Source organism: Pieris rapae, chromosome 4, assembly GCF_905147795.1.
Source record: "Pieris rapae chromosome 4, ilPieRapa1.1, whole genome shotgun sequence".
Classification (NCBI taxonomy): Eukaryota; Metazoa; Arthropoda; class Insecta; order Lepidoptera; family Pieridae; genus Pieris; species Pieris rapae.
In genome coordinates this window covers 566,694-591,333 of record NC_059512.1, presented here as the reverse complement: position 1 = coordinate 591,333, position 24,640 = coordinate 566,694, and the positions used below count along the sequence as shown (strand labels likewise).

Sequence of the window (24,640 nt, the reverse complement as noted above, 5' to 3'; positions counted from 1 at the left end):
GACAGAATTTCCTTCTAAGGAATTCCTTCCTTCTATAATATCTAACTTCTGCACGACACATCATATTCATACATCAACTAATATCGTGTATTTTTTCTCGACCTCTCTTTCTCACTCTCTCACAATCGCTCTCTCCCTTTTCTTCGACAAAAACGCCGCACATCTCATCTCAAGATGACAATTGCAGTGAACACAATTTCACTTCTTACACTTCCAACAACCAATTTGAGTTTTTACTAGTCTGCCTATCTTAGCTTGCCTATTTTAAAATACTTATTCGTTTATAGACAATCAGTTGGCAATATTCCCGAAGGTTTTTACATAATTCATGATTTTCCACAAACCTCATGAATACAAAATCTTTATTTGCTAACCGTACTCCTAACTATCACATGTGTAACACACACATGCACAGTGAACTAGCTTTCGGAACGCAGCCTTCTTTCAAATGCTGATTTATGGAAGCGAATTTTCGAATTTTGAGAGAACATTTTTAGACTTATATATAAATTTTATATCAGTGATATTAAGATGTTTTGTTGTGTCTATTATGTTATCTATTATGGCATAAGATAATAATAAAGTCGTTAAATAATATGTTAGTTATTGTTACTTCCGTTTTGTTATATTCTGCAGTATGGATCCCTTTTGAGTAAGCCCCCTCCACAACAACTTTCCATTTTATCTCGTCTCAGCTTCCTTCATCAATTTCTTCCCAATAACCTTAACTATGTCGTCAGCCCAACGCTTTTGTTGTCTTTCGACTGCCTTTTTTTTCTTCGATAGAGATACCAATCTTAGGTAAAACTATCCTTCATTTCAAGAAAGTGTTGTCTGTAGTTTTGTTGCAGCAATATTCTGCTTCTAACTAATAATATATCTTCCAACTAATTGTTGAGCCCATTATATATATATATATATATAGAGATTTGACGCCTTGTAGATAGTATCGATGGTATCAGATCTGGTGCTTTCTTCGCTTAAGGAATGAGTATCGCAATACAGCGTGGAAATGCTGCCAGCGTCATGGGGACCAAGGTTTTAAAATTTGTTTTGATTTGATATTTCTTATTATTGTTAGATTTTTAAATATTATTTTAATATTATTTATAAGAAGAAAAATACTCCATCAAATATACTTGTATGTTGGTATCTGATTAGAGCATTGTTGGCCTAATGACTTCTCCGTGCGACCCTCTACGTGTCACAGATAGATTAGAGATAATCACCATTCTATGACCACAATTCACACTTGCTCCTATAGTTGAATAAACAGTTGCAATCGAGGTGAAGTTTTGTTGCCTGTTATTCCCAAGAAAATGTAAGTGCGTTCTCCTATTTACCATGCATCCTTATGATAAAGGACCAATCTTTGTTTTTAATTTATTTTATTATTTATTTATTTAATTATAAGTAATCTAACAGCTTACTTAATACATATTATTAGACAAAATACTAATACAATACCCAAAGCCAAAACATCTTAACAAATTATGTATAAAGAACAGAAAACAAGCAAGCGCATTAAAAGACAAAGTTACATTTAAAAAAAACGAAAGAATAAAATTAAAAAACTGAAATTTGACATTTAAAAGCAACAAATAATACTAAGAATTTAAAACTACTACTTAAAATAACTTAATTAATTACTTAAAACGTCATATGGAATTTTTAAACGCTTCGTTTTGAGACATACAAATTATTTGAACTGGGGCAAAGCAATCCCAAGGAAACATCTACAAGATAAGAAGCGATAAGAAGGACAACAGAGTGGATTCCTAGTCAAGGAAAGAGAAGGGCAAGACAGGTGAACCATCGGGGAGACGACATAAGAAGTCAGCCGAGTAAGAATGGCATAGTATAGGATAGCGAAGAAGAAATCAACATGACTACATTTGAAGAATTCTAATAATTGTGTAAAGAATAAATTAAATTCTCTAGACTAAGTACAGCAATCTTATTCACTTAATTTTAAATTTTGGCTTTTAAATATTCCGCAGGAATATTACTAATATTCCGGAGGTCCATTTGAGTCACAACAGTGGAAAATAGCGAAGGGACGCTTTTAACGGAAAAAATCATTGACACAAACAAATAATCACCCTTGCCTGGTAAAAAACTAGCTGAAATTTAAAGCTTTTTATAGAAAACATACTTTATTATACTAATAAGTTATCTATATAATTAGGATACTAAACATTTGATCTTGTTATAAAAAGTAACTTTTGTGGGGCATGAAAAATAATTTATAAAAAATACCCAATATTTATTAGTAATGCATATATTATTTAATAATGTATAATTTAAATATTTATATACGTTACTAAATTACATCGCATATATAATCAGATAATTTTATCAGATAACCGTCGATTGACCGTCGCATCAATTTAAATTTAAAATTAACTTAAATAATTACAGATTTGTAATTTTGCTGTGTACGAATTAACAAATTTATATATAAAAACATATACATATATTGAACGTCAAACTAAAAACCAGTTTTAAGATGAATTTTTCCAATTTTGACACACAACTCAAGATGAGACTGTAACCTCTAGCCCACACATTAACTAACCTTCATCAATAAATGTAACTTTAGACGGCCATATGGATCTCAGAGAGTAACGACCTGAAGACGATTTAGGACTTAGAACTCGCTGCATAAACAGTCATTTAAAAAATCATTCAAATTCATATTTTAATTTCAGAATTAATCAAATTTTATTCTTGATATATAAATTGCAAATTTTTTCACTTTATTTACAAAAAACTACCGTGTAGTAGCATAACCAAAAAATACTTTCTCGTTTCTGTTATAAATTCAATTTACTGTGCTTTTCCTGTAAAGTATTTCCGTGGTAAAGATGTGGAATAAAAAATAATAGAATAGTCTCAATTTGTTATCACCCTCTTCAATATTTAATTACACTAGAAATAATAGGATGACAAAGAATTTTCATGCGTTATCGATAGAAATCTTATATGCTTTTGGCTTCTCATTAATTTGGGTAGTGTCGGCCAGAAGTAGGCTTGAGCTAGCTGTGCTTAAATGTCAACATTTTATGAAACCTGCATGCTTTAGATCCAAAATTCGATGGCGATTCGATGTATTATATACACGCCAATTCTATCATTTTAGTTGATCTCTATTAGAAGCAATAAATAATAATCTAAGGGGAAAATCGAACCCGCACAGTTTTTTCTTATTCTTCAATTTGCATTGATGGATGTATTTATGAAATATTTGGCTTGGCTTCTAGTAATGCTATATGAAAATCTCCTAATATCACATAGTATATTTTAAAATGATTGTCGTATTGTCTCCTTGAAATTAAGAAACGATAAAGCTAGAAATATATTCATACTACTTATATTCATACACAGACCGTACATTATGTAGAATTTAGAATGTAGATGGACTCAGCGGAATCATACTTAATTATCTAACAAACGACGTTAGAGTGGTTTCCTACCTCAAAGGCTGGCAACGCACCCTCGGAAATTGAGTGTCTCTCTCATAGGCTGCCATAACTGTCCTTTAGTGGGCGTCCAGTAAAACTCTCAAAGATTCCTGATTTCTATAAAGATAGATATATCTAATATAACTGAGCTTTCGTACCTACGCGGCCATAAGTTATAAGTTTGTGTTTCAGAATCTATATAAACTTACCTAATTAATAAATTGTTAACTGTTCTTGGTGCGACGGTTTCCTCAAAGTATTTACTTTCACAGTACCAGTGTGTAAACTGTTTCTATAAAAGATCCATTGGTAAATAAGAATCCGAACATCCTCAAAGTGGACAATGGCTCGCATAGCCCCGGTATTGAAGAATAATCAATGATATAGCAAAAACAAGTACCACCGACTTTTGTACTTTATCTTAAGCATGACTCCGATTGAGTTGTTAAAAGATGTCGACAATAAAAGCATAATTATCTTATTAATCTCCAATAAACTCAATCAGCGCTATCGTTGCGATATAAAATATCAGATTCGGAGACATGTTGTAATTTAAAAAAGTAATGATGTCCCATTTCGCGGCACAGCTCAAAAATTAAACCTGCATTGGGCCAGTTAAATTATTTTTTCCCCATCTCTGTGTGCCAAAAAGGAGAAAAAACACAGCGACACACGAATCCATCACCACGCACACGTCGACAACATAAGCGCAAATGCATTTACACGCACACTGCAAAAAAAATGTTCACACTTAAAAGAAAATTTGGTGTTCCTATAATCAAAAATTATGTCCGTGTGTGCGTCACATTCCCACGCATGCATAATGTTAACACGCTAGTCAACGGACCGTTGCAATTTTTATTATAAACCTTATTTCGTTTCACGTAGATCCAGATTCCCTTACGATTCATTAATGATTGGTTTGCATTAGTGCTTATGTGTGAGGCAATGCGATTCGTTCGTTTTGTTCCTTTTTTAAATTTCACCATTTAGTTCAATCTATTTATTGGTTGTGCGCGTGTGTGCGTTGCGGTTTCGTGTACATGAACGTCGTGTGAGTGCGAAAGTGCGTAGAAAAATTGGTTGCTATAATTACGTAATATATATTAATATCATTGTCTATGTTCGATCCACGGTCGGTTCGCCATTGAACGGACGATGAGAATAATTTTATTCTTCAACAAAACTGAAAACTCTTTTGTCGCAATTTACTAAGTATGGAATAAAAAAACAAAATCCTGCCCGATATAGCCTCTAAAACATATCTTTAAAGAAATAAATTGGTACATCGCTTGTACAATCTAAAGAAAACGTTTAAAAACTTAACGGTATCTAAGTATTTAGACCGTAAACATCTAATGTTAATAAATGGTTTAATTCGACAACAGTTAGCACTTATATTTTATTACTTAATATAATCATGTCTACATTGAGTTACCAAAAATTAACACTGACTAATAAATCAACTAATAAGTAATAATAAACTGTAGAAATATTTTTTATCCTAACTTACAACAACAAGTACAATAAATTATTATTAACTAAAAATTATATAGCTAGTTTTTATATTATATTTTGTCATATAACACATTTTAACAGAGGAGAGTTGCCAGAATAAAATAATGTGTCATCTGTATCTCTGTATCTGTTTCGGGATCATATTATGTTTTTTTCTAATTGCAAGTAGGAGATTACCTGTACCTGATACACTGTCGATGTCAGGGTCTAAAGCATACACATCGCACACTGTATATTCCTTCACCGTACTATGTTTCTTACTCCATAAGCCGGGGATCGTACCAGTTGAAAATGCTTTGAATTAATTCATTTATCTTTGCCCTTTATTAAGTTGTTGACTTTCTTGTTCTTCTCATAGCAGTTGTAAGTTAATGAATAATATAAATAACATACTTTCTATATATATAAAGTTAGGTGTTACTGAAATATATAATACTACTCCTAATGTGAAGAATATAAGAATTAAAGTAAGTTTATATATTCTAAATTGTGCATTTTAAAATAAATAATGCAGCGATATTTAAACTCTGGGTCTAACTTATTTCAAAAGGCATCCCAAAATATAAATAAATAGGGCATTGCAGAAAGTTGCGCACGATTTGAGAATCGCCTAAGTGTATGTGTATGATGGTTGCATTATGCATATTTGTGTGTGATGTGTGAATGTGTGCGTGCCCGGTGAAATGCAACTTGTTCTAAGGAGTAGACGCAGGGACGAATAACATTTTTGGGTGTCGTAAAATAGATTATTTTATGTTTTTTTTTAATCATTAAACTATACTAACTGATAGTGTAAGCAACTTCCGTGACTTTGGGTAAAAGTATGACATAAGTAACGGGTTAAATTTCAGGTTTTCGCAAGCACAGAATATCTAAAATATATATTACGAGCAAACACATGTACAAGGAATACACAAATATGCATCTGGGGTATATGTCCCGTCCCATAAGGGGGTTTGGGAACATCAAGCATAAAGAAAAATTTGCAATATTTCACTATTTGATGTCCGATTCCTGCTCGAGGTAAAAGTCAATTATAAATATATTAATCAGAAAACGAACACTGCCTTTTGTTAACATTAAACACGCAAAATGTACAAAACGTTCTGAAACAAAAATTATAATAATGAAATTATTTTTGCGGATAATTTAAATTGTTTGCCAACGAATCAAATCCAAAAGTTATGACATACGCTTAGTAGTAATTTTAGTCTAACAAATGACATAAATCAAAATGTTTTTTTCTCACCATTAAAACACAAATAATATACTTAACGAAAATTCGGAAAACGCGCCAAAACGTGCTTAATCGCTGGCATAGAGTAATGTTACCCTGTAACAGGTCCGGCGCCATTTTGAAAAAAGTTTTTAGTGCTTTCGAATTTCGGCTACCTAGGCCGATGACCTCAGTCACTTGGTTTCATGGAAACGACCGTGGAACTAAGGGTTAGGGCTTCTAATCCCGTGCACGGAATCAAGGACACGACAGCTGCCGAAACGCGTAGTTCTACCCCTTTCTAAGAATTGTTATCCCTACTACATAGTTAAGCGGAAGTAATTAATTAAATTTAGAATCTTTAGTTCGTTTATTGGAAAGCTGCAATTTAATCGGTCATATCGAATAGGACTTTTATTAAACCTACTTTTATACAACATTTAGTTACATTAAATAAAACACAGATAAAATAATTGTTACGAATCGTAGTTTCCTTTAGAAAGTGTGTTTTACAGTACGACTAATAACGGTTGCATTATATCAAAATCTATATTATAGTATAATTGATAGTGATACAAGCTGGGTGTTTATTTGATTTACAAACAGTTTTCACAGGTATAACTTTATTACAAACATTGATGAAAATATTGATGTGTTTTACAACAGTCTACCAACATTCCGTAACATTGTTTTGCAGGCTCTTAAATTTTAATGTGGTTTATTTATTTTATTTAAATATTCCTACAGCTAATCACTAAACAATATTCAAACAATTACATTACACACTAAAGCCAAAAAACGGAATACACATTGAAACATAAAAATAAAGTTTAAGTTTTAATGGAATTAATGTGTATGTGTGTGTATTTTTTAGGCATACACATTGTTTAAGAATGTATATATAAACAAATAAAAGTCATGAAATTAATTGAAATAAATTAGATTTATTTACACAAATTATAAAACAAACCAAAGTTCTTTAGTACCTTATTATTTTAAACTATGTGAACGTCATTACATTTGAACTTGAATTACACAGATTCAAGAAGAAAAAACGATTTAATTATTGTGTTCTTTACACAAAGGGTTTTTTTAGTCTGGTGGCATTGCTTTTGTAGGTATGACTTTTATATTTGTAATATTGTTATTACGATTTTAGAGAAGATAAAAATTAAGGTTGGCCCTTTGCCAAGGTAACCAATTTGTTACTTAATCCCTTACGTCCATCCAACATAATATAAACATAATCGAATTAGCGACCTTTCGCCCGTATTTGTTCGGACGCGGTCAGCCCCCACCCCCACTTTTCAACCTCTTTATTCTGTCTAATACATATATTTTATATGGTTTGTAAAATACTGTTTTTTTTAATTAATTAAGAACATTAGTCAACTATTTTTTAGTTTTGCACTATAGCGAGATTATAAACATCACAGACATTTATTAAAAGTGCGTGTTCTAGAATGATCTTTGCCATCAAAGCACAGAAGTAAGTATTGTGTAAAATGGTAGATTTTCTGTCAAATTCATGCCTTTGCGTCAAGTTCGTGTGATTCTAGAGCTTTATTTTATAGAAAACAAGCAGGAGGCGCATTTGATGTTAAGTGATACCGCCGCACATAGACACTCGCACTGCTAGAAGGCTTCCAAGTGCTTTATCGGCCTTTTAGGAATTGGTACGCACTTATCTTAAAGGACCTTTAGTCGATTTAGCCCGGAAATACTTCAGTGGCGGCGCGCGGTAAAAAGTACCTTAAAAAGCGATCACTTGTGAATGTAGCTTTCAATGGACGTCCATGTTAAAACTTAGCCTACAATTTAGGCGCGTAAGTATAAGCTTTATCGCGGTGGCAGTGTTACATGATGGAATTTCGTATATTATATTAAGATAATCACTTAACAATTTAGGTAGGTACTTAGAGCTGTGTTGGCCTTGTTGTTGTGCCTTCAGAATGCGACTGTTGTCCCTGAGATCCTAGGTTGAAATGCACCAATAGATTATCTGTCTATCTGCTTAGACTCTAAAAGTAGTTGGAATGTGTTAGTCACGAGAGGCTGATTACCTACTTGCATATTAGATTGATACGATCATGAAACAGATAAGTAAATCGGAGGCCTACATCTAAAGGGTTAGTAGCGCCGCTGATCTTGTATTTTTTTAATTCTCAATTTAAGAGCCATACTCAGAGTCGTCTATGAGGACATTTCTCATATTTAGATAATAAATCTCTTCATTTTGATTCCTTGACTAGTTACGAACTTTAAATGTCTTACTATTTACCTACAGAAGTGGGAGTGGGACTAGACTCGCATGGCTCGCGGTGTATAGTAAAACGAATGAATCTAATATTGGTTCGCATAACATCAACAGTTCGCTAGTCCTCAAAAGAAAGAGTCTTGTGAAACAGATCGTGAAAGTCTTCCAGCCATCACGGTGATGAAACTAGGCAGGAGAGATCAACCCAAACAACTCTTCAGAACACTCTCCATATGTACTATGGTGTATGCATAAAGACGCAATGTCTCTACGTAAAGAAAGAGTACCAAGCCGATCAGTAATAAGTTGGAGATGGAAAACCGATACGCTCCTCACGATATTTGGTCAAAGGTTATTTCCAGAGCACAGGTATCCAAAAAGTTTAGTCACTATGGTCAATTATCATTTAAATCTCCCTTGACATTATCTGCATAATTTAGACAAATCATTGAACTAATTCCAATTTCAAAACTCTATATTAATTCAATTCTTAAAATATGGAATGCATTCAAATAAAAGCTATGAAATATGATCATTGAATAGTAAGTTTTCTCGTATGTGGGGAAAACGGTAAAAAACATTATTGGTGCTTGTAACGATGCCTCAGGGCGACATATCTCTTAACATATCGCTGCGTATGACCTGTGGTACAAGGCATAAGACAATAAATTAGAAATCATTATGTTACATATATTTTCACATTACAGAATACAAAAACCGTTTCACCTTGACGTCCGTCGTTCCACAAACTGAGCCTTTTTTAAGGCAATTTCTGCCGCGCACCACCACTATGTGGAACAAGCTGAACACTCAAGTATTTACGAACCAATTCGACTAAGGGTCCTTCAAGAAAACATACCATTTCTTAAAAGGCTAGCAGTGCGAAAGTCCATGGGTGGTGGTATCATCAGATGAGTATTTGCACAAGGCAAATGGACAGGACATGGACAGGATGCACAGTTCCCAATTTGAGGTGCTTTTCTGACGGATGTTGCTTGACAAGATTAGACTACTTTTTATATAAATCACAGTAAGATTTCAAAACTATCTCTTTATTTATTAGTAGTTGCGTAGTGCCTATAGTACTTAAAAGCGAAATAAGTTTAATCTAAAACGTTAGAACTTCAAGTTTTAATTGCGTTCATATCGCCTGACATGATCAATAAATGTTTCGATTAGTTTTACCGCATCTTAAGTAAAATCATTAATAGCCTATCTCTATGTTTATGTAAGAACTAAGAAGTGTTAGTCTTCAGCTTCAGCGTGTTACTCTCATCCCTGAGGTCGTAGGTTCGATCCCCGGCTGTGCACCAATAGACATTTCTATGTGCTCATTTAACATTCGCTCGAACGGTGAACAAAAATATCCTACTACCTATTATTTTTTTCATTAATATGTTTCTTTTTATATCATAACTTGGACCAAAAGCTCACCGCTATACCCCTATCTAAAATCGCTTTAGAAATAAAACGCGTAGCCCCGCTAGGAATTAGAGGGATTTTAGGGAACTAATAAATCGGGAAATAATTACGGCCTCCATCCAACCCACGCAAACCTAAATGTATTGAATATATTAATTCTTTTATATATTCTCGTTTAAGAACAGGCATGATCTCATTAAAGTTTATTTGCTAATTGTCATTAGCTATTAAAGGGTTATACGTTACATTTTAGTATGTTTATAAATGAGGGTTACATTTTATTCCATATCGAGTCTCTAGTAGTAATGGAATAGTAATAAAAGAAACTTTATGCGAGATATCCCAGAAATGGCTAAATAAAGAGCGCACCAATTCTTAAAGGCCGGCAACGCACTTGGGAGCCCTCTGCCAATGTGATTGCCTAAGGACAGTATCAATTAACATCAGGTGAGCTTTCTGCATTTTCGTTGTTACATAAAAAACGCAAAAAGTTGGTTCAACAGACTAACAAAAGTACTTTTGTCAGTAATTAATAATAGTATTTTTGTTAACTAAAATATTTTATCAAAATGTGTTAAATTGTATGAAATAAAAACAATACACAATATACTGTTTATCTGCAAAATTTTAACAAACGTAATACGCAATTAGTAAAGTTGTAAAAATTTGAAACAAAAGGGTTTTAATGATTTGTATTTCGCAAACGGTAATGCGTGCCTTCGGACATATTTAAAACGCAAACTTTTCTCCCTTCCCCCTGGACCCACATTTCGGTAGTTAGCAGGAGAAAATTCCCCCCGAGTGGGGTAAAAAATGCGTAGTTTTAGCTAATCTGCATGAGGGGTTTAAAGTGGGTCGGGTTTTAGGCTTTTTAACAAAAATGAGGGGGTGAGGTGGAATCGGATGTATTATGCGCGGAATCTATTTATGTTCGGGGTGCATATGAGTTCGGTAATGAGTCGGGTTTTTGTTTTTTTTGTTTTTTGTTCTAGACACAAATAAATTACTTTATTTACCGAATTTTGACTGGTAATTATGGGCCATAATGTGATTAATTCCCATTTAACCTGTTAAAGGACTACAATTCAATATACTTATTCTGTTTTATATTACATGTATCATGATTATTTTTCATAATCATACATATATAAAAATAATATGCTACAATACGGTTAAGCTTTCGAAATTTACAAGTACCTGGCTACCAATTGTTCAAATTATCTTTCTTTATCATCTTTTCTTTTGCTTATGGATGACAAAAACAATTAAATTTATCTGGACTTGAAAAATATTTTTTTTATATTTTTCCTACAGTAGCTTGTCAGTTCCATGCTGAAAGGCATGGCATGTAACCAACCATGCTCTTTTGTAAGACGCCTTATAAATTATTTAAATTTGTAAAGTAATTGACTATAAATAAACTGACAAATATAAGTACTAGTTATCGAGTGTTCAAAGTAGCTAAAACCTGAAATGGAAACTTGGACGACTAGCTTTTTTCCTTGAATCCCGAAGGTAAAAAAAATGTAATTCTCAAAGAAAATGTCAAAACTTGCGCAGACATTTATCCCACACCAATCAATTGCATGGTCACCGTGCCCCCGTTAATATTGGTTGCTATAGCGACGGGCCGATTACTGCATCTCGATTTTTCGCCGCTTTTTCCGTTGTAATCAAATGAGGTGCGACGTGTGAGGGGTCCGTTTCCCCCCGGAACCCCTGGGGGGGACGGGTGACACGCGTGTACTCAATTATCCGCAGTGAATCAATAGCTGAGATGAGGGTAGTTGGAACGTCACGCCTTTTTATGTATAATTTGCTATAAACTTAATTTCGAATATAAAATTTATACTTTTTTCCCGAGAGAACGGCGTGGATCCACTAGAATTGATTACGGTCTATACAAATGTATCGTAACCGGCTTAGTTAATGTCAACTACCTAGTCTTGCCATAAATACTGAAACAAAGAAAAATATTTTTTTTTCTGTTGCAAATAACATTTATTACTTTTACAGTGTGTTAGTTTAATACATAAATAAAAAACAATTTATAATATAAAAAGCTTATTCGAAGTGGTCTCCATTGGGTGCGATACAGTCCTTAAAACGTTGAGGCCAGTTATCGATAGAAGCACGCACTCATTCCATGGGAAAAATCTTCACTGCCAATCGTAAGGATTGTCTTAGGGCTTCCAAATTATAATGCCGTTTAGAGCAAGCCATACTCTCTAAAACTGACCATAAATCATAATCTAGCGGATTAAGATCGGGACTAGACGACGGCAAGTCTTCAGCGCTGATGAAGTCCGAAACGTTCATTTTCAACCAAGACTGCGTAGACCGAGCTTTATGACCCGTTGCCGAGTCTTGTTGGAAGGACCATTCTTTGTTATTGAAAATGGTGTTGTTAAATGGCTTCACTACCTTCTCAACGATGGTATCTTGATACACTTGTGCCGAAGTTTTGATACCTTTTTCACAAAAGTATGACTCAGTCACTCCTTCATAGCTAATACCCCACTAAACCATCACTGAAGTCGGATAGTTCCCACGTTGCACACTGGCGACTTATTGGGAAGCTTCCTTAGAGCTTTGAGCACAAATACAGTCATTTTGTTTGTTAAAATGTTGCTCGATTGTAAAAAAAATCTCATCCGTAAACAAAATTTTTCTGTGACCACTCTTTGCGTACCGCTTCAGTAATTTTTTCGATTTATCACCCTATTCTTTTTTAAATTATCATTTAAGAAATGACCAGAACGTCTCTTATAGGCTACAAGTCCTAAGTCATCTTTTAAAAAACGCAACATGGTTCTAGGTGCTATCTTTGTCTCCCGAGATAAAATCTTTTGCTTTCGGACAGGATTTCTTCGAATTCTTTCCCTTACTGCTTTGACCACCTTTTTCTTAAAAAGACTACGTGGAAGGCCAGATATTTTTCTGTCACAAATAGAGGAGGTCTCATTGTACCTATTAATAGCCCAGTACTCAAATATTTTACAAATACCAAGCGTATGGAGAGTTTTAAAATGTGCATTTAGCTTTATACCTACTTTGGTAATGCAATCACAGCGATTCGGTTCTCTTCATCACCCCACTGCATTTTAATATAGCAAAATATTATACAAAGTATTGGCGCCAAAATGAGAAAACTTAATGGACAATCATATAAAAATAACAGATTCCAAATTAAAATGTAATATTTTGTTTATTTTTAATTGTATCAGTATTTATGGCCAGACTAAGTATATATATTCCATGAGACAACTGTGATGTATTTTCTTTTGATTGGTACATATTTTAATTTGATTAAGTTTTTTTTAACACGATGTTACTTATAATAAATATTGTCATATTACTCTGTTTAATAAACTTTAAATATTTCTTAAACTGTTTTTACTCTGATAAGAAAGAGCTTTGCTGTGTATGATATTTTGGGAATAAATACTGAAAGTAATTGGCATTGTTATGATGATGTTCTTTATTTAGTAATTAAGTTTAAACGACGTATTCCTCAGAGGCCCTCTTTAACTCAGAAGTTAACAAGATTTTAGGCATCCATAAGAAAATAAATTTGAGCATATTTTTTTAATAAAGTTAATTTTGATGAATTGTATATTATTTCTAATAATAATATCATCGCTTATTATTTGCGTTATACGCCGTCTGTAGAAATGTAATTGAACTTTTCAAAATATTTAAACATTTTGTTCTCTTCCACCGTCTAGTAGATGGCGTAAAAATAAAGCGATCATATTCTTTCAAAGGTATGTCAAAATACAAACCTACGCTATGATTAACGTCATCTATTGGCAAATGGAGCAACTATAACATTCAGCACTTTTAAACTCTATTCATAAATACCTAAGTTCTGAAACTGCGGTTTTACCTCATAGATGAGTTTATACTTGCTACGATGTTGCTACGAGTTATAGAAAAGCTCTACGAACCACGATCTACGCGCTTCTATGCTACGGCGTAGTTCACTAGAATAATAGGAAATACTAACTTCTTTGATTTAGATAGATATATTTACATGTTTTATATTTTTAATTATAAATAAGCACACTCGATTTGATATTCAGACTTCAATAGATCTTTACGATTCTCTTAGATGCTTTAAAAATTCTGGCTGGCATATGTCGCATATTGAGTACATGTAATCGAACCTGCGGATCAGCTTGCAGTGGTGGTGGTAGCTAACGTCCCTATGGAGGTTCATAACTCCAGGGGTTGCAAGTGTAGGGTATTAAGAAATATATACATATATGTATCCATAATACCAGGAATTGAAATAAGAAACTCGCAAATAACCATTTATTTATAAAATTAAACACAAAAAATATGCAAATCAAATATATAGAATCAAATATAATAAACTATCAATTAATTATTTAAATTACTTTGTCATCAAGTGCTTAGGATTTATTTCGATCAGACCTGGGTGAATGATCTATTTTCGATTTTCGATTAACGTACTAACCAGTATTTCTTTATTTCAAAACCCAATGCCACTTCATAACAAAGCACTATTTACAATTATAATTTACTTATTATCGAGATAAAATTCAATTTTGCTTGGCACAAGATTCGATCAAATAGGACGGCAATATAAAAAAAACAATTTGAAAATATTTTTCTTAATAAATTTTCTCTACGTATTGTAAAATAATTTGAGATCACGATTAGACAAAAGTTTATTATAAAAGATGCAATAGGCTTGCAAATAAACGGCTTCGGTAATTTAATGTACCATTATAAATATAATTTTACAATTTCTATATTTACAAATAAACCTACACTTTGATTTTGTGTGCCTCATATATGTATTTCAGCTCTAATCCTTTGCCTTTAGCAAATATTAAAAACTTCTAAGTAAGATGTAGAGAAACACCACTCAAATTAAGAAAAGCTCTACAATAGGACATTTTTTTTTCGATTTTAAAACTCATTTTTAATTTCTTTGACTTAAACAATAAAATAAACATTTACCTTTGGACAAAGTACAATAAGTTGAAATTCGTGTTTTACAAACTATATAACCGTGCTAAAATATAAATAATTAATTTAAACCTGATTAATATAATGAAAGCTGATTGAATTTATTAGAAGTCTTTGTTAGCCTCAAGTTGAATACACGAATTGTCTTCGTGAAAGTAGTGTTTAACCACTAAGCCATGGTGGCAGAGACGCAGCGAGCTCTATTTTTTTTAATTGGAACAACTACTTGACATTTAGCAAAAGCAATAACATTTAATAATTTCCAACACAAATCAATTAATTGAATCTACAATGTTTTTAATATAAAGCAAATTATTTGGTCTTCGAGACGCAATAACTGCTTTATTATCTTTTGCTTTATTAAAAGTATAACTATTACAGTCTGAGTAATCTTATTCTCTAACTAACCTTGAGCCTTTCTCATCTATAAAGCTGTGCCTAGAATAATAGTAAAGTGGTTTATTTATTAATTAACTCCAAAATCTTTGTGATGAAACGAATCTACTACCCAGCGCAAAAATTAACCTTTTTTTTATTAAACGAATAATAAATGCTCAGTAATAAAAAACATATCTTTGAATTACTAATATTTCTTTGCTTCATAGATAAAAATCAATAAAATTATGTTACTATAGTAAAATTATTAGCCCATAAATATTTACATTATCGAGAAAATCTTTAAAAATATGCCTTACTAAGACATATAATATAAATATTAATTTATAAAGAGAAAGATGGTGCCCTATTGTATTAATAACACTTCAATAATATGATACACAATTTTAAATACAAAAAATTGGTACTCTACTTTTTTAATTCTGCCGTCCATATTATGTACTTAAATATATTAAATCAATCCATTCAAAGTAATTCAATAAGACAATCGTAAAATAAAATAATTTTAAAATTACTTTAAAAGCTACTTATTTCTAAGAAGGAAAAAATTTACAATTCTAAATGTGGTTTATATGTATGAGACTTTACTTTTTACTAATTCTGTCTTTAATACAAACTAAAGCGCATTTTTGTAATCGGTTCCAAATAAAAATGTATCTATTTATAATTTTACAATCAATTTGCATAAGAAATTAATAATTTTGCGTTAAAGAGCACTAGATAGCTTTATAAACCTCTTAATTATGTACTAACTTTAATAATTATAACAATTCACTAACGATAATGGATTTTATACATAAAATTAATAATTACTTATGTAAATTGATTGTCCAATATATAGCATTAGCTAATTTTCCACTTGCGTCTTCTGCTTCTTATTATTATAAAAAAAACGCAAGACCCAATACAAGATTAAACTTAGATTAAAGGTTCATTTATCGTTTAATTCCCGAGAGTTACAAATTACGTAATTAAACTCATGCAATTTACACAGAAATATCATCAATAAAACAAAAATCAATAAAATGTCAATATTGATAATATCACCACATTTAGCCAAGCGAAAGGAATATAATACTAAAATATTACTTCTATATACATATTAAAAATTAACTAGTATCATCTGGCTTTGATTCGCTCTCTTCTGTGATTGTTATCATCGGAGGGGTATCGTAAAACACCTCACCTGGCGACATGTCATTATTCAATCTCTCAAACTTTGGTGAACCAGCTTGAATAACATCTTTCACTGATTCATACATTTCAGTTCGAATCACGGGTAAAGATGCACGTTTGCCTTTTAAGACATCTTTAGGAATATCTGCCACATTTGTCTCCTTGATATTAACATCAGGGGTCGCAACTGAATCAAATCGTGTGAATATTTTTATTGGGCTCTCAAATTTTTCAGCCATGGCCACTGCTACGCCGTTCTCCATCTTCTTTTCTTTCTTATCGTGAATTTTTTGGAGACTTATCTCTCGCGCTTGAACATCAGATAGTAAGGGGCCATCGGACGAACCTTCGATGCAATATACTGGTCCTTGTAGTAAATCATTACTGATTACAGAATCTTGTTTGAAAATTGCCGCTGTAACTACTGGTTTATCGGGATCAGTTGGCGTTTTACCAATTAAAGGTTCCTGTGAGTTATCGTGAATTAAACTTTCGGCTGTATCATCTTTCGATACATCATAGCCTGCGTATATTGGATATCCGAACGGCCCTTGTTCGTAACCCATCTGACTGCTGTACGAATAGGTAACATTATGAGAGCCAATGGAGGACATACTGAGGTCTGAGATGGAAAGTCCTGTACTGGATAACGCCAATTGTCGATCAAATTTTTCACTACTTCTTTCGCTATCATCTTCAACGATACGCTTTTCGTACTCATCTGGTACACGGTGGATGAGAGCTTGATTTGTAGATATCTGAGGGTCCTGGGTATATGAATTTTGGTGGTCTTTATTATTGGGTCTGTAAGAGTTTGATTGTTGAACTTCAACTACGAAGATTCCGTCGTTGTCGGGTGAGTATTTCATTTTTGTTGCCCGTCCATTCTTAGTGATATCCTAGAAATTGAAAACGTATATATACTATATTATACTAACATTATATTAATTTACTCTTAAAGCCCCGAGTGAGCAAAATATACAGCCTTGGCGTGCAATAATAATAATATAAATTTTAATATTAATGAGCATACACATAGCACAAAGTACCAACCATGGAATTTCGAGGTATTTATTAGCGCGTGGCCCTTCAATAAAATGAGATTTGGTTAAAAAATTATAAAAGATAAACTACTTTTTTATTATATATGTATTATGAATTTTATTAATTTCGCATGGCTATTTCGACCAGGCTGACTGAGTTGTGCCTTTTACAACTGTGTTTTTAATCTTATATTCATAGGCCATTATTGTTAAATATGTTTATACTAACATTCCTCTCTTCCGTTTCGACAATAAGATGATTATTCTTTAGCGTCATTGTAAAGACTGAACCGTTTCCTGGCGGAGTTTCCCCTCCTGTATCTCCATCTTCGGGCGACTTCGTCTGAAATTAAAAAACAAGGTCATGTCAAAATAATCTTTTAATATAAAGAACATTTTTCATACACGCAATAAAACGAGTTTCTGTCAGTAAGATCTTATGATCTCTTTTACATATTTTCAAATTCCTGACTTATGTTAGAAAAGCGATGAATTAAAGTATTTTTCAAGGTAATATAACTTTACACAAATATACTCGATGACATTGCACATCCGAAGCTCTAAGGTCGACATGACTAAGATAAGGCCACAAAGAAAACCCGATTGGCGTCTTTTTGGGACCGCTAATGATTTGTATTGATGAATCGTTCACCTTCGCCCACTCAACTTTTGTGTATAACACAATACCAAGGATTTGATCACTTTGTTATTAAGTTTCCTATTTTGAAAATATTATTCGGATGTTACATTTAAAGAACATAAACAAAATCAGTTTTTTTTAATTATAAAAGGCTGGCAACGCGCTCGAGAGTTTGTTTTAAAAAGTTTCGAATTGTACGATTCCTTGATGATCTTTTGTATTTTCGCGATGGTGGGGCATTTTTTGCTAGCTTCAATTCCGTTATTTTCGACTTTTGGCATTAACGAATATAGTGGAGATATAACGAATTATCAAACAAGTGTGTACATCATTTCAGATAGCAAAACTTAGAGGCTCAATTAAAACATTAAATATTTTCAAATTGACATCAAACCAAACTGATGTTTTCATCTGTAAATCAAAGTACTAAAATATTTAAGAACAGTCCAACCAACTTTTATTCAAGTACTTCTAGTGGCTTACAATCTTTCATATAAGAGTTAATCTATACTAATATTATAGAGAGGAAACATTTGTATTTTTGTATGTATGTTGGTAATCTTTTCACACAAAACTACTGGTCTGATTTCAAAAAATTGTTCACCAGTAGAAAACTGCATCTGCAGTTGTGATATATTCATAATACAATGTATAACAGGCTATAATTTAATAAAATAAAATCTTCCAAATAAAAATGCAATAGTATAACCAAAGGTAGGAAAAAATTATCCATAAAAACTATCATCGGGTGCGCTGTGTAAACTGTTGATAAAACAAAAAAAAAAATATAGTATTGTAGAACGTATCAATATCTACAAAAATACCTGTTTTACCGATGCACAATGGTATGTGGCCCTATACCTAAAATATTATTTTGCTGCCATACTATATGAAGTTCTAAAAATAAATCTCTTCTCTAATAATATTATTTAAGAATGTTTTGCATTTTGAAGTTTTGACTTATTTTTAACAATTTACAATGATCAAGCTGAACTGATTAAAATAAATATTACCTACTGGTAATCGAGAATTTTTCAATACCTATAGAGTATTTTAAATTTACTAAAGTCTGAAATCTAAATCCGTTGTAAAATAAAATCTATATATTGATCAGATTATGAAAATAAGTATGTATCTAATAATCTGAAAAGAAATAATTTAAAACTAAGATAACTAAGTAAAAAAAAAACTTTTATGATAACAAAAATATATCTGTAGTCCGAGTTAGTACACTTTCTACTACCACGTGATCGGATTCTACGGGGCTTTGCCAATAATTTGCTTTTTAATTTCACATAAATTAAATGAAACGTCTTTTATGCCAGCAGATGTATTCTTTTTATATAGGTATTCTCATCTCAAATTTTCTTCATTAGCAAGCATTTTAAAAATCAGATCAGGTGCTACCTTTCTGAGTCTCAGATTTCTGTATCTGTTTCATAATCATATGGCAAGTAGGTGATCAGCCTCCTGTGCCTGACAGACACCGTTGACTTTTGGTGACCAAGGCTATTTGGTTTTCCACGATGTTTTTCTTCACTGTTCAAGTGAATGTTTAATGCGCCCATAGAAAGATAGTCCACTGGTGCCTAGCCGGGGATCGAACTTACTCCGTCAGGGATGTAAGTCGCTAAAACCACTAGGCCAACATTGCGCAGCAACTATTGAAACTCATAAAATACTTGGCAACTTTTCAAACATGATTAGTCAAAAATCAAACTATAAAATTGTGTATTTTAAACAAATGCATTAACATTTCAAATACAAATTATTAATGAGGACCTAGGTCCCATCTAACTCCCGGGGTGAACGACCGGTCGTCGTCCGCAGATTCGGCCAGAGTTTTATTTTTTCCCCTTCGCTTGCATCGTGCACTTTTTAGATGCACCTACTTCGTACAGACTATCTAACGACTGGACAGTGGAATCCATAGATTTTCTTTGATTAAATTATTAATTTAAATATCAGATTCAGCCGATAAATGGTGGGCCATCGAGAATTGGCAAAGGCATTGAGGATGTCCATGGGCGCTAATAATTTAACTGCCCATTTGCCTGCTGCTCTTTAAAAAAAATATAAATATCAAGTTGATTTTTGCTCTGAGATGATAACAAGACTTAAGAGCTATAATAATAAATGAAGATGCTGTTAAGACGTACTCCTTTAACTACGACCTAATTAGATGGCCTCGATTCATACTTAAAGTAATCTGTTAATATTATATATAAATAAGTAAATTAAAAAATCTAAGTTATTATTTTTATATAATGTGAAGAATTCTCAATTCGTCTGTTGTGCTTCACGCATTGGTTGCGCAGTGCGTTGCACTATACGAGCCAGTTTGACTAGATTTTTGGCAGTCGGCCTGCGCAGGAGTCGCCTCCCCCCTCCTGAACCCACCCCCTCGACGCCAAATTCTTTTATGAGATTTTGATGACTTACAGCTCTTTTTGTAACCACAGCTGCAATGTGAATAGGGTGTTAGCCGATATTTTAGTACTTTATTTTGAGTTGGGATTTTGTTACATCGACACATACCTTCATAATTTTACTATGCTATATTTACAGTGTAAATTTATTTCTTAAACACATCTAGTTTACAGCCGTATAAAGTTTTATAACTCAAAAGTGTCGATGCCGTATACAACGGCATAAAAATTAAAGACACCGGAAAATATTTTCAGTAAAGAGAGAGCTTCGATTCACTGTATCGAACATTTTTATATAACAGATACTACAAAATGTCAAATGTCATACAAGTGTGTTGCCGGCTTTTTTGGAACGCACACAATACGATCAACTTAACCTTCCAAACAATATGTTTTAGTATATTTATGTAACTACCCTAACAGCTAATAGCCAAGCCGATAGTGGTTTAACTTAGTTAAGTTAATTTTCCTATGTAATTTAACTACAGTAGTCAGCGTAATATAGGATATTTAACGTTGTTTTTGTGTTGCTCTGAGAAAAACTAAAAATGTCATTCCACTAATTTATTCATAGACATAGACATATTATTTATTACAAACAAAACACACACATAATATAACAATAATCAAAGAGAAACAAATAAATAAAAGATATAATGAGAGGTATATTTTTTTTTCCTTTTCCCAGTCGGTTCGTCTCAAGCATGTAATGCGTGTGTGCTGTGGCTGAAAATGGCCCTGGCTTAGCAATATGCTGAGTAGCAGAATGTTCCACAGTGCTGGTTATTCTGCCAGAGACTACATCAGCTAGTTTGCACCACATTTGCAAAAAAAGAATATATGTATATGTATTCTCAACTCCAGATCAGTCATTCAAAGGAGAGGTGCCTGAACTGCTAGGTTGATTTTGCAGACGGAACTTGGAAAATTTTGCTTGGGAATAAGAGTCATAGTGCAAGTAAACCTATTCCTAAATATATTCCATACTATCAGCACGAGGAGAATGGAAAGACAGTTTAAACAGTTGAAAATCAGAACCGCCATTATATTAATCCAATAAACGTACGTATGATTTATAATTCGCCGGCGGGTATTATTCATATGTGAAAGTTTAAGATTTAACATTTGTAATCATGTCCGACACTTAAATGGATATCGCATTAAAAACAAACGGGTTTTTGTATTGTTTTAATTGATTTTCATATTTTCAAAATAGTATTTATTTATAGTAAGGAAGGCAAACGAAAATTGAATGTTAAATTATTAGAAACAATTAATATTCTATATATATAATAAAGATACTATTGTAGCGCCAAATATATAACCAAATTATATAATATATTTTTATAACCATCCTTTTTGTTTTAATTTATTCAACCTTCTTTGCTCAGTCTGTAGTAAACCTTAGTTTATAAATTAACTTTCCAAAATAATAATAATAATGATGATGGTTCTATTAAAATTATATCCGTGTAAGTTATAATTTGTATTTTATATATAATTTATAATTACAAGTTCGATCAACCGATGTATACGAAAATATAAAAAAATACTAATTCAAAAATAACGAGTGCAAAAGAAAATGAAGACATTATTATTATATACGATTCACAATTTAACATTTAAAATCGATGTATTGTACAGTACCGATTTGATTAAGATATATTCGAGTAACTGGAAACGGGTTTAGTCTCCCAGCTCTCTGTAGAGTCGGAATATAAATTATGACGAAGGCTTTTTCAATAAAGGACTATACGCTAATGCAATGTATAGCGGTCAAGTCAGGGTTGCTATACATACCTGAAAGTTTTTTTTGTAAAATAATCCTATTCAAAATCATGTAGAATCATTTCATCGCAAAATAACCTGCATCATGAGCACATCCCACATTCACACCCTCACGAGCATGACCTTACTTTCATACCAACACATCTAGGTTCATGTATTCTATCTTTGGCTATATATTTAGTATAATTGATTTTTTTATATATAATTAATGTTAGCTATTGGATTATGAAAATAAATACAACAATTATTATCTATGTAAGGACACTTGATAATCTTACTTAAAAATTACCATCACATTTTTAGTTACGCGTCACATTTTTACGTTACTCGTCACATTTTTCAGTTCGCGCCAAGTTTTTCTTCTCCCTACCGCGGTTGATTCGAAGCAAAAATATATAATAACGATAACAATGATAGTAATAATTCTATTACAATTAATACAATTCTGTCTTTTCTGAAACTTTAGCTCACATATGTAACTTAATTTAACCAATTTCTGTAAAGTTGTATATACTAAATCATTTTTCGAAAAAATAGAAGTTTCACTCACTTACGTGTGTACACGAGTACACCGACACATTTTTTTATATTACATTTACTATAAAAATGGAATTTAACAATGTCTCGTATTGAAATCAACTTTTGAATGCATTTTTAATAGCCTAAGTTATTTAATTAAAATCATAATTAAATAGTTATTTAAGACAAAGAAATGACAAATCGTACAGAGATGATTCAAGCCGAGTCAGTCATAAATGAGTTATAGCTCGTTAAAGTTTTATAGTTAAAAAAATATGTTACTACTTTTTTACTGTTTACTGTATTGTACAATGGTCTCTGAATGCATATATAATATTTTCATTTAATTTGTCCGTATTATGTAAAAAATATTGTAGTTTGCCATTAAATAGGATGACCTATTTTGCTGTCCGTAGCCAAATACCTCAGCCTTTGGGTTATCGCGCATCAGCACCCGGAAGAATTACTTTCTTTTGATTTTGTTTCTTACTGCAGCACTGATTTCATAAACTATTTGAATTAACCAAAATTTAAATCAAAATAAAGATGAAAAAAAAGACCAGTTACACAAACCATATTTTTAATTGTGTCATCAAACTAAACCTAATAAACAAATCATCGAAATGGATTTTAGTTTTAATAAGAATGCCGAAGTTTCAGTACTTCTATATTTTTATACTATAAACGAGCCTGCCCGGGGACTGGTATGCCCAAAAAGGGCAGTCATAATCTAGAAAACATTTATAAAAAAAATCGAAAACACTAATTGGGTGTCCATGATATTTTTTTTACGACTTTTTTTTACTCGAAAATTCGAGGGTGCGTTTGAAACAAAATATCTTATGATTCTGACCATGCAAAACTTCCAGCCATCAAGGTAAAGCGGATGAAGTTTTAAGTTAATACTGTACACTGCATATGTCTTTAGCGCGAGACCCAATAATTCGGGTTTAAATCATACAAAAATTTAATTGAATTGACGCCACATTTTTAAGTTCGCTTTCATGCATTTTATTTTGGTTAATGAGATACAATTAATAATGAAACGTGAAGATATTGGATGAGTATAGAATAAAGAGTTGTGACCGCACCTTAAGGTCACTTACGCAAGACACGCCAAGTGAATAATGTTAAGAATTGTTTGGTAATGACAGGCAATCAGAGTGAATTATGCCAAATCACTGGAAAGCGCGCGTTAGTGGTGAAAGCTGCTATTTCTTGCCAAACTAATGAGGACACCGAATTTTTCTTAGCAATAGTTTGTATCATTAAATTGTAAACACCACAGTTTGAGTTACATAAAGATATTAATGTGTGTTAGCTGTAGACTTATAAGTTTATATGCGTTTAAATTTAATTTATTAACATTTAGTTAATCTAACATAAGTATCATACAAAGGGGTCAAAATTACATTTTGAAAAAAATATCTGACTGTCCGTGGTTTATAAAAACATCGGACATTCATGAGCACGCCAAAATCAGGACTGTCAAAGAGGAGATCAAGACCAGGAGCATGAAATACAGAAAAAGGCTAGAAAGGCATCCTAATAAGCTTGCCACGCAACTAACCATACCACACCTAATAAAAAGGCAACAAATGCAGCAGTCTCGATGGATGGAGATTTTGCTTTGAACGCCTAACAGCTCTCAACACATCTGCTCATAGTCTAATGATAAAGACTTATAAAAAAAACATTTAGTAAAACATAAAAGAACTAAAACTTTTTATCATGAGTATCATGTTCAGATGATGACACGCGAAGGTAATTT

At 32.4% G+C, this 24,640-nt stretch overlaps 1 protein-coding gene across 2 annotated transcripts in view; it reads right to left on the bottom strand.

Moving 5' to 3' along the window:
- Window positions 1-15,683: 15,683 nt before the first annotated feature.
- Window positions 15,684-24,640, bottom strand: part of LOC110997161 — a 29,279-nt gene continuing 20,322 nt past the window's right edge. For both annotated transcript variants that reach the window (XM_045628076.1, XM_022265183.2), the window contains exons 5-6: window positions 17,723-17,836; window positions 15,684-17,349 (exon numbers count right to left, since the gene is read on the bottom strand). In XM_045628076.1, coding sequence (XP_045484032.1) covers window positions 16,384-17,349; window positions 17,723-17,836 — 1,080 coding nt within the window. In that variant the 3' untranslated portion in view covers window positions 15,684-16,383. The remainder of the gene's footprint in view (window positions 17,350-17,722; window positions 17,837-24,640) is intronic.